At 45.5% G+C, this 17,067-nt stretch overlaps 2 protein-coding genes across 3 annotated transcripts; one reads left to right on the top strand and one right to left on the bottom strand.

The window, feature by feature from the left end:
- Positions 1–252: 252 nt before the first annotated feature.
- Positions 253–2,658, top strand: HPDL (4-hydroxyphenylpyruvate dioxygenase like). Its single transcript, XM_083619934.1, has one exon. The coding sequence runs from the start codon at positions 391–393 to the stop codon at positions 1,591–1,593; it is 1,203 nt and encodes a 400-aa protein (XP_083476060.1). The 5' UTR covers positions 253–390; the 3' UTR covers positions 1,594–2,658.
- Positions 2,659–3,268: 610 nt separating this feature from the next.
- MUTYH (mutY DNA glycosylase) lies at positions 3,269–17,059 on the bottom strand. 2 transcript variants are annotated; one of them, XM_083619893.1, is made up of 17 exons: positions 16,260–17,059; positions 15,494–15,609; positions 14,270–14,391; positions 14,120–14,159; positions 12,772–12,845; positions 12,604–12,645; positions 12,298–12,369; positions 11,339–11,452; positions 10,486–10,583; positions 9,569–9,713; positions 8,854–8,941; positions 7,441–7,635; positions 6,379–6,521; positions 5,108–5,269; positions 4,661–4,708; positions 4,025–4,171; positions 3,269–3,777 (listed from the first exon to the last, which is right to left on the bottom strand). In XM_083619893.1, exons 2-16 carry the CDS (start codon positions 15,600–15,602, stop codon positions 4,055–4,057), a joined length of 1,569 nt encoding a protein of 522 aa, XP_083476019.1. In that variant the 5' UTR covers positions 15,603–15,609; positions 16,260–17,059; the 3' UTR covers positions 3,269–3,777; positions 4,025–4,054. The 2 variants fall into 2 exon arrangements, with proteins under 2 accessions (XP_083476019.1, XP_083476020.1); XM_083619894.1 differs by lacking the exons at positions 14,270–14,391; positions 15,494–15,609; positions 16,260–17,059 and having other exon boundaries at positions 3,269–4,171; positions 12,772–12,899.
- Positions 17,060–17,067: the final 8 nt, after the last annotated feature.

Genomic DNA, 17,067 nt, shown 5'->3' with positions numbered 1-17,067 from the left:
ATAGACTCTGCAGCTAGGCAGAGAAACGTGCAGATTTCTGGGGGAGGGGCAGATTCCCCCCCCCCTTAGACCTGGATTCCTTTGATTTTTCAGGCACACGTCAACCGAAGGGAGGTGGCACAGAGCTGCTGCCTCCTCCTCCTGCCCCCCCTACAAAACCTGGAGGCACTAACAGAACAGGCCCCTGTTCCCATCCAGGGAAGGGACCACTAGGGTCATCTAGCCCAACCCCCTCTGTAATGCAGGGAACTCATGCCCCCTGATTAAGAGTCTCGTGCTCTACCGACCGAGCTTCCCCACCCCACGACAACTGAGCTGGCTTTCTTTTCTGTTTCTGTAGGTCTAGCAGCAAAAGTTGTGTTACCATTGACCACCCTTTCAAACTGCATAATGCCTGGTCTTCTGAACCGGATGTGCCACATTGGGTTCCATGTCCCTGAGGGGCAACAGCTGGCCAGCAACTTGGTGCGCCAGTTTGGATTTGAGCTGTTTGCTGCACGGGTGGCAGAATGGAGCAGGCAGCTGGCCTTCCGGAGAGGGGATGCCGTTTTTCTCGTCAATGAAAGGCTGAAGCCTGCCAAGAGAGATGCTCCACCTGTGCCATCTTCAGGCTGCCGCAAGGATAAAGGAATTCTGTATGACGTGGACCTAGAGTATGCCGTCAGTACAGCCTCCAACATTTGCTTTGAAGCAGAAGATGTACCTGGCATCTCCCAAAGCCTACAGGAACGAGGATGCCAGATCCTCATCCCTCCCACAGCTGTGGGAGATGAAAATGGCCACGTCACTTATTCAGTAGTGGGATCCATCATAGGCAACATCAGCCACACACTGCTTGACAGATCTCGGTACAGCGGACCGTTCCTGCCTGGTTTCCACATGGTGGAGGGTGCTCCCAAGGTCCAGGTGGGTGGCCAGGTGACACATTTTGACCATATCACCTATGCTTGCCCCCAAGGTAGCTCGCAAGCTGTGTTGGACTGGTACAAGAACTGTTTGGGATTCCAGCGCTTTCCCATCCACCAGCAAGACAGTGGTACGGATGGCTATACAATCCAGGGTGCTGGTATGGGTCTTCGTCTTACTGCCATGCAGTCCAATGGGAGCGATTCGACTCTGCTTCGCAATGACTGTAAAATTATTCTAGCTGAGTCCCTGTCAGAGCAAAAGAAGAACCAGGTGGATACTTTCTTAGAGCAGCACGGTGGATCGGGCATCCAACACGTGGCACTCTACACCACAGGTATTATAGGGGCCGCTGCGGCCATGGCCAGATCTGGCGCAAACTTTTTCAAGCCCCCCTTATCATACTACAGTGAGAAAAGGAAGGTGGAGGAGATAAGGCAAGCTGGGCAAAATCTTCAGCTCCTGAAGGACCACGGCATCCTTCTGGACGCTGGCGTAGGAGGCAGCGGTGGCTTTGGAGGCCTTTGTGAGAAGCAATACCTCATGCAGATCTTCACAAAGCCTCTCTTTACAGAGGATACTTTCTTCCTGGAGCTTATAGAGCGATGTGGGGCCACAGGTTTTGGCGAGGGAAACATTCGTGCTCTCTGGCAGTCTGTACAAAACTATATGGACCAGCAAGTTTGAAGAATGCGCACCAACACCCCGTTACACAATATTGTGCTCAGTGTATATGTTAACCTGATGGTGCGAGTTCTGCAAACCTGCTCCTAAGGGGTTGGTTTCCCTGTTATATTGATGACATAAGGAGTTCTAGATCATGTGCATACTTCCTAAACTGGCTCTGCACCTCCACCAGAGTTGCTTTCACTGGTGTAAAAAGTATCCATGTGATCTGGATGACCCACCTAATCAGAACTTTTTACACATTGCTGACGTATTTTGAGTTGGGAGCTCTAACCACAGCGAAGAAACATTGTGATGGCAGCTGCATCTTTCCTGCAAACAAGTGTGGTCAATACTCCTAGAACAGGGCTTCTCTATTCTGCATCTTTATCAACAAGCTTCACTGCTGGAACAAGCGAGACAAACAGAAAGCATAGAAATCTGGCTCTTAATTCTTTGTAGATCTGGGGCTCCAGAGGCAAAGACTAAGAAACATGGAAAGGGGTAGTATCAGGTTGATGCTTGCCCAACATTGTCCCAGAACAGGAAATGGTGTTCTTCAATATATGAAATCCATCTTCTTCAGTACAAAACTATGTGCTGAAGCTCTTTTAAAAAACTGTTACTTGAATGGTTTCTGCCTCAAGTATATTTGTGATGAGATCACAGCAAAACATTAATATGTTTATTAACAACAATTTAAATTATAAGATTTATTTATAACTTATAATTTAAATTATAACACTGAAGTATAATGTTCTTTTAAGTGTTGGGTATAATAGCATTTTTTTTTGTTTTAGGTCTAGTTGGTAATATGTTTTACTATTTCAATTTGGCCTGCTAGTCAGCTGAAGAACAGCTTATTTCTTTAGTAAACTTGCTTAATTTTTGTTACAATTGTGTTAAGTTTTAAACATCTTTCAATTGTCAGTCTTGTTTGGATATTTATTTGGGCATGTGGAATACTTATAGTAATAAAGATATATTTGTTTAAGTCAGGGTTGATCTTTTAAAAAAAATATTAATATCAGTTGAGACTATTTTTTGTTATATTTGCATTAAAAACACAATTGCGTTAACTTTAAATATTTCTTTGTAGTTCTGTAATAGAACACATTGTTACATGCTTCTCTGTATTAATTCCCTTCTGAGTTTAGAATATTTAGAATCTGATTCTTATCAACATTATGCAACGAACAAGGTCTTATTTATGTGTTTGCTCACTGTGTGGCTGAGCTTTTATGAACTTGCTGTTTCTTCACCTTGGGGAACAGATACTGCTACTTAGCTGTACTTTACAAAAAGGACATGCCTAATAGCATATTTTCCACATTGCTTATGGCAGGGTAGTTACCCTTTTGATAAATGTTACCAATGTGCCCCTTTTGGTCGCAGGGGAGCAATGGGGAGATTATAGAGCGGTCATTTATTGTGCTTTTTTCACCTGTGAAATGGCAAATACTAGAAATAGTGGGAAAAGAACTGAAAACTCCACAATATTCCACCTTTGTATTAACAGATTTCTGAATGCTTGCTTTTAAAGGGACTTTCTTGGTTCCTTGCCAGTGACATAGCTGTGCAGGTATCAACATGCTAGTACATTATTTAAGGTTGTGTGTGTGCCAATTTTCAACGCTACAGTGTGAATAATACAATCAGTTAAGAAGAAGAAAGCATAACTAAATAACCGCCACAGTAAAAATTCATTAAAATTTTATTAGCAAACCCACAATTAAAACAGGACACTGCATGTACTGAAAAACAGTTTCATCTGTGAACTCCAGCAATTGTGGCATCTAGTACAGCAGCAAAACACTTTCTTGACTATGGATGTGAGCAAATGGCAATTGCATAGTTACTTGTCCTTGAGAATAAACTAGCTCTAAGAAAGCAGCATTTAAGAAGGATGCAGAAGAGACATTGAGTCTTTTTGCTTAGCATCCACTGGAGAATAAGTCTTTCAGTCAGCCTGCCTCATATACTTTTTTATAAAGTCCATTTTACTGCAGTGTGGCACACCAATAAACTCTGACCTCCTAGGAGCCACTACAGCCACACTTGTTTGAATTGTGCCTGTGTTATGTATTGGAGTGGAGGGGGGCAATGTTAAAGTCACAACATCCCCATGATTCCCTCATTGCAGCCACAGTGTTTCATTCCAGTATGACCACATCCTTGCTGGAGATCAGTCCCTCATCTCCGAAACTATAAGGTAAGGCACATCAGCTGAATGGTAATGCAGACAAAACAACTGGACTCATCCCACATCCCTGAACTCTAGTAAGATTATGGAGCTTAGCACTGTTTACAACAGGCAGGCACACCTCACTGCCTGGGTAGTGTCATCCCAGGCGAGAATCTTGAGACCTTTCGGTGATGCTCATTGAGAAGGCACCAATGGGGCTTCCAAGTGTTGTACAAGGTTGCTGGGAGTGGAATGAGGTGTACTCACATGAGGTCAGGCAGAGCATAGAGACTGCCATCAGTCCCCGGGATTTGTTGCAAGAAATGAATCCAGAGAAAGTTGCCTCTTGGAAAAACTACCTTCTTCATGCAGGGTCTGGCTGGTGTGTAGGGAGTCCCGTTTCCTCTTGACAATCTGTACAGTCACACATGCATATGCATTTGATAGAGAAAGCACTGCGGCCACCTCTAAATCCCATCCTCTTGCTTATAGGCCTAACATTGGTAAGAAGGGTGGAGACAAACCAGCAGGACCCACCCAGCGTGGTTGGAAGGATGTGCAGTTGGCAAGCCTCAAACTGGTGGCTCCCAACATGCAGGACCAGTGATGGAGCTCAGTAGACAGAGGGGCGAGATGCTGTTCCCTGTGGAACGCCCTCCCTTCATATGTCAAGAAGATAAAGAAGTACAAAACTTTTAGACATCTGAAGGCAGCCCTGTATTGGGAGGTTTCTAACACTTGATGTTTTTATTATGTTTTTAGATATGCTGTAAGCCACACAGAGTGGCTGGGGAAACCCAGCCAGATGGGCGGGGAATAAATAATAATAATAATTCTAGGAACATGATTGGAACTGCAGAGAGAGGTAAGAGCTGTTCAGCTCTAGCAAATGGGTGTCCTTACCTTGGCAGTAATGATTGTAGGGCTCCACTTTTCATAAGCTTTCAAGACCTGGAAAAGTAGGACAGTCCACATAACACATCTAGCACCATAATGAATACATGGTGTTGACTCCATATGAGGGGGCAGGTTGCAACTGTTTACGTACAAAGGCGTTTTTAACGTATCAGCTGCCCCCTGGAACCACTGATTGCTTGAGCCAGAAACACAGGGACAGTGTGAAAGAGGAGACAGAGCACACATAACAAGAGAAGCAGCTAAAAGTGGACCAAGTGTATCCCTTGCTAGAAAGCTATGTTCAGTCATACTTCCAGCTGCAGTTAGCGTTTGCATTTCCCCAGAAGCTGGGGCTAACATTCCATGCTGTTGCGTCACCTGCATCTCTCAGGAGAAATTGACATGTGGGTCCATTGGGAAACTTGAAGCAACCAAGCTCTAGATTCTCAGTACCTTCTTCATGGCTGTGGAGATGGCAGAGTTGTGGAATTCTGTTTTGGTCACCCACCGGGATGCCGGCAGCTCCAGCTCCACATCCCAGTTTCCTTCATCTTGATCCAGATTCAAAGAGTAGATCACGTATGTTTGGCGGATGTGGGAGAAGATATGGAGAACCTGGTGAAGGATTTGAAGATATGTAGATGTGGTTAGGGAAGGTGAGAGATGCCGTTATGTCACAGCATCCCTTCCCTCCCTCCCTTCTGGCAGGTAAGAAGGACAAGTTCCTTGGGAAGGAAGAAACCCAGCTGCAGCCTCATAGAGGGAGGCTGGGCTTTGCATGGAGACCTGGGAGCTTCTCCTTCCCAACCTTCATTGTTTCAGGACAAGGAGCTGCAGGTACATAACCTACTTGTCTGTGGGAGTGAAGACAGGGAAGAAAGCAGAGACTGTGCTCTAGAACTAGGACAGGGGCGCAGGCCTGGAGGCAGACTGCAGTTCTCCAGGCTTCTCTTCCCAGTCGCTGAGACTCACACCAGGTTGTGCCTCCTTCCCATTCCACACCCCTCCCCAGTCATACTCCTCCAAGTGTTTTTGCCTGGCTGGAATGTGGCCTTGAAGTGCAATAATGCTCCTGGCCTGCCTGGATGAAAGTATGTGTGTGTATGTATATTAAAACCTGACTTTTGTTTGGCTGGAATGTAGCCTGTTGGCATCCGTCTGTCTCGGGAGATAATGGAGGAGTGCGCCTTTGGGGGTCAAGTAGTTCACTCCACTTGTCAAGTGATACTCTGAGCTCCAAGCAACCATTGAAGCAGGCAGACAGTGGGGGGCCAGCACTTGGGGCTGCCAAGCTTAAGACGGGCAGTAGCTGACTAGCAAGACATGATGATCTCTCCCAACTATGGCATAATCTGAGTGATAATCTAAAAATAATCTGAGGACTGAATGGCTGGAAGTGAGATTTAATTCAATCCTGACAAATACTGTTCCAGATATTCATGGGGGCAGTAATTTCATTGCCAGCTATTTAACTGCAAAACTTTCCATCTGTCAGTTACAAAATAGAACAACTGTCTTCCCCATCAAACCAGCTTCATGCATGGCACACATCCTGAAGGTTTTGTTTGGCAGTTAATAGCAAGAGACATTCTGATGCTAATGCCACCCAGGTTGTAGGTTGTAAATCCCATGCAAGGGGAGGTGGCAGCAAGAGAGGAGGTACTCGCTGGAGAGACACTGTATAAACAATGGGCCAATTCTGCAGGGAGGGGGGTCCAATGTACCTCTCCAACATGCTGCAGGCGCCTTGTTGCCACGTTACTACCAACCCAGGCCTGGAGGTGATCTGCTAGCGCTGCTTTCTGCCGCTTCTCCTGCCCTGACTCAAGGAGGAGGCTTGGAAACTCCCAAAGCCCTGCCAACAAACCTGCAAGAAAATGTACCGTCACCAGCACAAGCTGATATTGTATCATAGTTAAGAGCCTGAGTTATGAGCTAGAAATCCCTGGTTCAAAAAATCATCTTGGACATAAAATTTGGTATCCTCTGGCAAAGTTACACATTCTCAGCCATATCTAAAAACCTGGAATAATATGTGTTTACTTAATAAGGCTGTTGCAGAGATTCCTGGGATAATGTACACAAAACACCTAGGAAATTCTCTAAATAAATACTGTGTTGTCAATATCATATTTTAAACATAACCACCCTCTATCAGGCATACAAGACATGTATTTAGAAAACACTGCTTCCATAGTAAGCGAGCAGTGCTCCTAAGGTACATGCCTACGTCAGGGCTGAGTGCTCTCTCCCTTGACTAGTGCAGGCGAAAGTAATGCCTTAAATAATTCAGCTGGTTTTCTTTTACTTCAACTGTGGCATGAATTTTTCAACAGCTGAAAAAATGTTCAGTAACAGAGACAGGTCCGGGTGCCCTGGGTATCTATCTATTTATTAAATGTGTATACCACCCTTCATCTGAAAACCACAGGGTAGTTCACAACATAAAAATACAAAATGAGAACACAAGATACATAATAAACAAAAACAAACCAATAGCCCTCCCTCCCACAATCACATTTTAAAGACCATAGAACCTTAATCAGCCAAAGGCCTGGTTATATTGAAACGTTTTTGCCTGGCACCTAGTATAGCAGACTGGAATGGACTGGCAGATAGACTTGACCCATCTTGCAGGCATCTGTTTTCTGCAACCACTAGCTCAAAGTCATAAACGTGCCTCAACATAAAATTGGAATGATCACTGACATGGGTGGGGTACAGGAGCTCGAGATGTAACAACAGATTTTCCAGGCATGGTAAGCCTCCCTTTCTCAGACCATTACCTGTGCTAGGTCTCTGCACAATAAGGTACTCTGGTTTTCCATCACTGCACTTTCTCTGTAGCACACATGTGGCTGTGCACTCGATCCTGGGCTGCTTCTTGGCAGTTTTCCTGGGGAAGTTGGTCACACCAAGGCTGGGATCCCATGGCTCTGAAGGAGGCAGGCAGAGGGAGCAGCTTCCTGTAGCGGCAGCGGCTACAAATCGGAAGAATGAAACAGATGAGATGCCTGGCTCTGAACTGCTGGCAACAGGCAACTGTCTGTAAAGCATCTTGGCGGGAGGTGGCATGTTCTAGGACAGGAAGGCCTGGCTTGCTAATGAAGCCAGAGTTAAATCAATGCTGCCCATTCCATGGTGGCAAAGCTGACAAATGTCAATTCACAACCAAACAAGAAACTACTAATCTCACTGCAAATAAATAAATAAATTCCTCAGTGTAGCATGAACTGCACACCTAAACTGAATTTGAGCCAGTCTAGTCAATAGCTCTATGGTGGGAAACCTCCAGTCACCCAGGTTTCTCTATTGGACCCTCGGAACTCTCCACAGGTCATGCTTCTCATGGCCTCCTCAAGTGTCTCAGCCTGGCAGGAATGTTCCCTGAACTGTGATAATACATTTTGCTTGCCTGGCTGAAGGATAGAGACGTTTGTGTTACCCGTTACAGAACGTAGCACTCGGGGTGAAAAAATGTTTCCCGCCTCTGATCTATCTATAGACTCTATGCAATCACACGCGTGAAAGAGATCAACGTGTAGCCATTTACTAGCTTCTCATAGATAAACCTACACAATTCAAACAATAGATTACCAGAAGCAGAGAGCAAATATAGTACAAAAAATTAGCTGCAGGGGAAATAAGATACTTCAGAGGAAGGATCCAGTGCTCCTCTGCTTCTCTACCAGAGAGCTTTTAGGGACAGACATTTTTAAAAATGAAATTTTGTCATGCATTTGCCATAAGCCTAAGGCAGCATACAAATACAAGCATAAAATCCATCAGATTGATAATTAGAATACAATTAACATATTAAGGGTGGGTTTGTTTGTTTGCATTTTAATGATTATTTTTATGGAGACCTCATCAAAAACCATTCATCACAGCAACACTCTCATAAACCATCACAAAAGCCTGCTCAAATAAAAAGGCCACATGTTTGCTCCTTAAAAACGGATCTGGATTTAGTATGTTTGGTTTTTTGGTGGGGAGTGCCCTTAATTTGCTGGCTACAGAAGATGGCTGTGGTTCTTCCCCCTTCTTCTTGCATCTACTACCCTGAATAAAGAAGGGCTGCTGGTGGAATTGGGAAGAGAAGGTAGAGATTTGCTGGAGGTGGAGATCTGAGAGCTTTCCCACCTTGTAAAAACTCCAAACCACCAACCTGGTAATGCCAGGTCTTCTCATGCGCTTACCACATTCTTCTACATCCAGCACCTGGGGGCACTTAGAAGCAGGTTTTCCTAACAGTTTCTTGGCAGAGGCTGCCTGCTCTTTTTCCACCTGCAGGAAAAGGTTCCAACCATCAGTGAACAGAGAGGTGGGGGGACTGTGCAAGTACTTGTGGCTTCTTCTAGAACTCCCATGTCCTCAGTCTTAACATCAAGCTATATGCTGACATTAGCCATGATTCCAAAGTTGAGACCAAACACAAGGACAGAATAGGATACACATCTGTGTTGTATATGCAACATTTTAAAAAAGAGATGAAGTGGGCCTTGTTATGTGAAAGGAATTAGGAAGGATCCACAATTTAGAATATGATTAACTGAAGACATTATAACGAAGCATCAATAGGTGGCTTTGTTAGACTGTATTTCTGCTTAGGAAGAAATCCAACCATATGAAATTGAACGAACTCCGAGGGAATTTATGTGCATGGCAGCATTCCTAAACACACTTACTAGGGAGTAAGCACCACTGAAGAAAGTATTTCTGAGCAGACATGCAGGTAGACATGCAGAACCCCCATACAATGTCTGTGTGGTATGTGTACAAGGAGTGTTAAGTTTTTCAGGGAGCTTTGCAGGAAATGGCTCTTCTTTCCCAACAGATAATAATAATCTGACTCCACAGCAAAACACCAGAGCATGGGGAACAGCAAAGGGTATAGAGGAGGAGCTCCCTTACTTTGTGGTGTGCTCTGCAGTGCTGCTTCACGGGACACTCCATGCACCGTGGGGCCTTGGGAGTGCACACAGTTGCCCCCAATTCCATCATCGCTTGGTTAAAGTCACCGGGATAGGATGGGTCCACCAGAGTGTGTGCTAAAGCCCTAAGAACGACAGCAGCCTACATTAGCAAGCATAACAAGTCTTTCTAAAGCAGCAGCCTCAAAAAAGAACAACTCCTGAGCCTTCTCGACCTAAAACCGCATTGATGGGAGAGAGCTGAGGTTGAAAAAAAGAGACAGAGAGAGGTGCTAGTTTTGCACAAAAACTGCCCTGGGGCTGTCAGCTGTCGCTCTGTGCTGTAGGGAAGCATTTTTTAGGGAGGTGGCTACCTACTCCCTAATTTTAGAGCGGGCTTTAGAAACCAGCATTCTGTAAAAGCTCAGCAATCAGTAATGGGGAGTTTCCAAAGATGAAGAGCAGCATTTCTAAATTCTCTGCCCTCTGTCAGTCTCCACAGCACCTAGCTCTTCCTCTTGAGCCAACAAACATTTAGTTAGGACTACCATTGATTTGAATGGAACTTTCTTACATGTGAAGGACTGCATTATTCACTCCAACTTCTCTGGGTGTGTGTACGGCTCCTGGTTTGCTGATTCAACTGCTAATTCACTATCTTTTTGACTTAAGAGTTCAAACTCATATGTGTGCGTAGGGCCACTACCAGCAAGAGGAGACCAACTGCAAGTTCACTATATGCAATTAGAGACTGGCTGTGAACAGTTTAGATTTTGCCAGGATGTGTTGTCTCCAGTTTGGATATCTGATGGGGAAGAAGGAACAAAATACTTTTATTTTCCAAAAGCTATTGTCCTTTCCTGACTCTCAGGTCCTAAAACTATGCTTGCATCATCCCAACCCCATTCCTTCCCTTACCAGAGTCTGTCAGCAACAGATGCATTGGCAGGGTCAGCACCAATGGCTCGTGTACGGCACAAGACCCGAATTACGTTCCCATCCACCACACCGGTCACCTGGATGCATTGGACAAAACAGCAACCCAGCCGTTACTGCACTTGTGACAACTTGTGCTCCAGCCTCTATTAAGGGCTGCTGACAGAGCTACTGAAGAGCCCAACTAGGCCAAAGAGGGCCCTCTGCCTGCATCAAATTCACTCTGTGAATCCATGGAAAGTTGAGATTACGTAGTGGTTAAGATATCAAGTATGATTCAGGAAGTCTTTGAAGTAGAGTGCACAGAGGTACAAGTCATTGTTTAGTGGCTTAGATAGTAATGTCTAGTGACCGTATTAAATTCTGTATTAATATTTGTTTCTCTTGCCAGATACCACCTCTTTATGGTTTGTTTGTATTGTACAAAAGGAAGTTACTCTTTAGGACTGATGACCAAGACTAGCCACAATTTAGTCTTTCTTCCGGTCACAGGGTTAGAAAGGTATTGATACTCTTTCTTTTCATTTATACAGGTTATGAAATCATTCCATACAGAGCAGAAATCTAAATTACACACCACTTCCTTGGCTGAGATCTTCCTATTTGTTCCTACTTGTTCTAGCGCTAACAGTGAGGGAATTAGTAGCCAATTCACTGTTTTTAGGGGCATCAAGGGAAAAACAGGAGTGAACAACAGCTGCAAAGGGAAAGGAGATAAGAAATGTCTAGCCCCCTAGATTGACTAAGGACTCAGAAGCCCAAAGCCAGGTTGGGTAATATTCCTTTGTGCATATTCCTAAAGCAAATCTGCCCACTCAGACTGCAACCTCATTACCTGACCAAACGCTATGGATGCAATAGCTCCTGCAGTGTACTTTCCAACTCCTGGCAACTGCTTCTGCAGCTCTTCTGCTGTCCTGGGCATATGTCCTTCCATCTGTGACACCAACTGCAAAATAAACCCAGTTGAAGCAACACAGGGACATCGTCACTCAAAAGCACCACCTCTGGTGGTTCTTAGGCACACCGTTAAAACTTCCAACATCCCTTTAAGGTGTCATGATCCTGGAGTCAGATTCCCCTTCTTCAGGGGATGAGGTTGAGGACTCTGAAGCAGGAGGGGAAAGGGAATGGAGGGCCAGCCCCAGAAGTACTTCTATCTGATGAGCCTGTGAGGGCAGTGTTCCTCCAGCCAGAGGATGTGGCACTACTGTCCTTGGAAGAAACTATTGCAGAACATTCCTAGCCCCCTGCTCTATTGCAATAGGAGTAGGTTGGCTTTCACTGAAGAAGCACTTGCCTTTGCAGATGGGGCTAACAATTGGGATGGCCTTGCTGCCACTATATAGGGTTCAGTGACTGTAACAGTATCAGAGCTCCGTGTTTCTACAGCACAACCTGAGCAGCTCATTAAGAAGAAGGTGACCTTTCTGGTGATAAGATATCATGAAATGAAAATACTGCCCATTGCCTTTTGGAGGAAGGGTCGGATACAAACATTAGGGGATTTTGGATATACATTTCCTACAAACTATGCCCTCAGTTTTAGGAAGCTACTCAGCTCAAGAGTAAACCATTTGGGGTTCCCACCTTGCCATCTAATAACACTTTGCTATTCCTACCTGAACTCCCAATTAGACTAGTTAGTACAATAGCTACAGTAGCTAGTTATCTTGCACCTGGTTCTTTCCTAAGTGGCTATTAGAAAATCTTTCTTTCTGTAAGCACAGGACATAAAGGGAACTATCTTCTTGCAAAAATGCCTTGAGTCTTGACCAACTGCCTATAGAGTACCTTATGTGCACCTTCCTGGAGTCGCTTCCCTCGGGAATAGTAGCCAAGCCCTGCCCATAGCTCATTCACCTCCTATTTCCAAATAGAAAGAGTTAGAGGAAAAAATAGACCAGACCAATAATGAATGCTTTTGCTTAGTGTATTTTTTTTGCTATTTCATTTTTGTGGATTTTTTTGGGTATTTCTGTATTTTTTTAAAAAATGTATTCAAATCCTTTTTTTAAAGTGGGGTGGAGAGCAAAGCTGCATGTTCCATTCAAATATTCATGCATGAACACACACAAAATATTGCATTCTGATTCTTACCTCTAGTGAAGCCTGAGCCAGGTCCTGCAAGGTTGGCCATTTCTGTATCAAAAAGGAAAACAGGGACTTATTTACAAGGTCTCCAAAGCACAATGGATCCAAGATCCAGAATTCAGGCGCTAATGCACAACAGAGCATGCCACAGAGAGAAAAGGATCTCAGCATCACCTGCATCCAGCGATTGTAGTAGTTGATCACTGAAGCCACCTGGGTCTGCTGGAGCATTATCTCTGATACCCACACTGCAGGCACAAAGAGAAAGCAGGTGCATCAGGCATTCTGATACCTTCCTTGTTCTGCATGGCAAGTGGGAGGGGATGTGCTGCTCAATATACCGTATTTTTCGCCCCATAGGGCGCACCGGCCCATAGGATGCAACTAGATTTTTTTGGGGGGGGAAATAAAGGGAAAAAAATTATTCCCCCCCCAGGCGCGGGGCTGGGGCGGGGGAAGCCCGAGCTTCCACCGACCCCAGAACAGGCAGCTCTCCGCAAGCCTTGGGAGACTGGCGCGACTTCCCGCCGGGCTCCCACGGCTTGCGGATATCTGCCTGAAGCCCAAACCAGGTCGGGGAACAGCGGGATGGTGGCGCTCCGCCTCCCCGCTGTCCCCCGAGCTTGTGGGGCTGACGGCAGGGAGAAGTGCGCTTCTCCCCGCCGCCAGCCTCCAAACCAGGTCGGGGGACAGCGGGATGGCGGCATTCCGCCTCCCCACTGTCCCCCGAGCTTGTGGGGCTGGCAGCAGCTCTCCGCAAGCCTTGGGAGACTGGCGCGACTTCCCGCCGGGCTCCCACGGCTTGCAGATATCTGCCTGAAGCCCAAACCAGGTCGGGGGACAGCAGGATGGCGGCGCTCCGCCTCCCCGCTGTCCCCCGAGCTTGTGGGGCTGACGGCAGGGAGAAGTGCGCTTCTCCCCGCTGCAAGCCTCCAAACCAGGTCGGGGAACCGAAGCCCGGGGTGCGCTGTGCAGCGCACCCCAGGCTTAGAGATGCAGGCTGCTATCCGCAAGTCTAGGGAGCCCGACGGGAACTCCCGCGGGCTCCCAAGGCTTGCGGAGAGCTTCCTGAAGCCTGCATTCGCCCCATAGGATGCACACACATTTCCCCTTCATTTTTGGAGGGGGAAAAGTGCATCCTATAGGGCGAAAAATACGGTACTTTAAAGGCAATTGTAAGAGGTTAAGCAACCTTTTTATATCCCAGGGGGACTGTTTAGCTGGAGATAACTAGTTCTGCATGCAGTTCTATCTTGCCCCTTAAATATTACACTGCTGCCAAAAGTCAAGTGCCATGATCTGACTAGGGGATCTCTAGCAACGCAGAACACCAATGTCCTTCATTGGACTAAGGAGCCACAATTCAAAGTATTTTTCTCAGCAGTAAAACTGATACCACCACATTGCTGCTACCACTAGGACAATGTTGTGTGCAGCCTGTGGCATTTATCTCCAGAGCACCCCTGAATGCAGATAGATGGCAGGAATCCCCAGCAGAATTCCTGAGGGTTCTTTCTCTCACCAGCATATGCTCGTCTGTCAGCATCCTCTTCACTTGCAGCCTATAGAAAAGTGAACAGGGGACTTTAGGGAACAGGACACAGCAAAGCAATTGTCTCTCTCTTCTGAGATATTTCTGTGCATCCTAGAAGCCCAGCACAATATGCCATACCAATTTCCTCCAAGGAAGATCTCGTTTGCATTTGTTGTACCAGGTGAGAAGCCTCTTCCGAAACTCTTTGATTTCAGCTGCATTGCTGAAGGTGTGGAATGGAGACTGTTGGCTGGGCACTCCTGCAACAAAGAGAGGGCAGTTACAATTTTTGCAGTGGCAATTTCTATCGGGTTGTACAAATATACATGGCAGTGGATAAACCTGCGCTGGGCCAGAGGGGAATATGTATTTGATAGACAGTTGAAGAACAGCAGTCCTACTGGCATACCCCTCTACAAATATTTCCCAAAGATCTGCTCTTTCTGTTAACCTCAGAAACAGAAGTCCTCAGCAGATATCTCCTTTGTCCATGTCATTCTTCCAGGGCTGGGGAAACCTTTTTCAGCCCAAGGGCCACATTCCCTTCTGAGTGACCTTCTTGGGGCCACATGCTAATGGTGGGGAGGGCTGGAGACAAATGTGGGTAGAGAGCAATGAATGTGGATTTTTACTTTTGTGTAGTAGGCTACTTTCTTACGCAATCAAGCATTCTTCTCTATGTTCCATCCAACTCAAGCAAGAAGCATTTTCCAGAGTTAAAGGACACATTCTAGCCAGCAAAAACACTTAAGGAGGATGCAAAGCAGGGCTGATGAGCAGCGGGGCTCAGAAGGTTGTGTGGTCTGGGGAGGGTCCTATGGGCTAGACAGAGATTATTGGAGGATCATATTGGACCCCAGCCTGGAAGTTCCACATCCCTGTATCACACAGATTCAAAGCAGGAAGATGAGCCCCTATGACGGCAAACTAGACAACAAGTACCGTGTCTGCTTATGTCACACTATTCTAAAACAGAATACTTTTCTGACTCTACAAGTTTCAATTAAATTTCTTTTAAAAATAAATTTGAGTCAAAGAATGCTACAAGAACGGAGGCAAGGAAGGTACAAATTTTCAGGTTTTGTGTTGTTGGCCAAGCATCTCTAGGCATTTTCTAATTCCTTCATAAGGAATACTCCATCTATCCCAAAGCCAGTTTGTGGAATCAGTGATGCATTAAATCTGAGATATTTGTAACTTCAGCTTCTGATTCAGTCTTTGAATGCATAGCCAGCTAAAAAGTTGAGGGGAGTTCAATAGCTGTTACCACAAAATAACTGATCCTGAAAAGAGGTTCAAACAATTCCTTTCAATTTTCTTTCATCCTACGCTGACGAAAAGATCTTTTTGTAACCCAAGCACCTTTGTATAGTGTGGTATTTCCTTCACATTTCTTCAGCGATTTCTGTTGTTTCACAGTGTTCCTTTGTATTCCTAGCTTGCTGCGTGTTGCCAACTGGAGTTTGCTCATTGCCAGCCTAGAAAAAAAAATGTACCACTGTCAAATTAAATTTCTCTTCACCATCTCCAGATCCAAAATTAGCAAAACATGCAACACTCTATACTGTATACAGTACCCTGTATTCCACCAAGGTGGCAAGATGTGAATAAGAACTATGAATATAAATGCTGACAATATGGATATACAGAACTATAGGGGAACTGAAGAGTGATATAAGAGGCCTGCCTTTATTACTCCTTAATAGATGTAGTCTACATATACAAGAATAGACAGAATCCTGAGTTTCTGTAATAGATTGCATCACTTTATATATATACTCTTTGAAACTTTTTGAAAGTACAAAATTTGAAAGTACAAAATTTAACACATCAGAGAGAAAAGTTATACACGGGTCACTCCCCTGTTGTGCTAGTTTTCTATCTGCAGGAAGCTCCCAGCTCCCCAATAGGGGAGAAATGCGGATCCTTCATCCGTAGCCTGAACTGGTATGGTACATTATACCACCTCAAGTTTCTGTAACCTCACTCGCTGCGTGTGTAGTAAAACCAAAGGGCTCGGCTCCTCATATCACATGCACGAAGGAATATGCACACTAGGGAGTGTTCTACGCACGGTCACACTCACAACGGCGTTATTAGAGAGACAGGCCACGAATAACATCCCTACCTTCGCCTCTTTGTTGATTTCTTTCCGCGCGTCCAACTCAGAACCTCCTTCTGACTAGCGTGGAGCCAATCAAACCGAAGCACAACTTCACCCCGGCAAGCGGAAGGCTCGCAAGGAAAGGAGCTGACAGCATCAAGCCAATCGGCGTCAAAGACGGAACAAAAACTGAGTCACAACGACCAACTTCCTGGTTTCTTTTGGCGCCATTTTCGTCCAGGGTTGAAGTGAAATGTATCCATAGGGGCAATGCAGCAAAGCTAGGATTTTAGCGTTAACTGCGATTGGGCAGTAAAAACCCGCCCGTGCTGTTCCTAACATTTCGTGTAGAAAATGTGTAGTTTCAACCATTCACAACATCCCTGCAATGTAGCGCACCGCGGATGTTGCAAGTAAGAAGTGGGGCTGTGGTCAAAAGCGAGTGAGAATGAATACAGTAGGGAACAACAAGGGGGTAGTTTACAGCACATTGCAACTATGTCTACTCAGAAGTAAGTCCTGCATAATTCAATGAGCCTCATTCAGATACGTAGGGTTATGATTCCAGCCCTTAGTATTGCTATCCTTCTGCCTTCCGGACGCCACATGCAAATCGTGGGCAGAGAGCAATGAATGCGAATTTTACTTTGGTGCAGTAGGGTAGTTTTTACACACTCACACATCCCACCCTACCCAAGCGCAAAAAGCATTTTCAGAGTACATTTTCGCAATGCAAAGCTGCGCTGGTGAACAGCTGAGTGAGCTAAGGAGATTATGGGCCAGGGGAGAATGAGTGGGTTTGGATCCGGCGAAAGGCACTTGCAAAGACAGC

The sequence above is a fragment of the Podarcis filfolensis genome (genome assembly GCF_964270895.1).
Source record: "Podarcis filfolensis genome assembly, chromosome: 6".
NCBI classification, from domain to species: Eukaryota; Metazoa; Chordata; class Lepidosauria; order Squamata; family Lacertidae; genus Podarcis; species Podarcis filfolensis.
The sequence above is the reverse complement of the archived record's forward strand: the minus strand, read 5'-3'. Positions and strand labels throughout refer to the sequence as shown.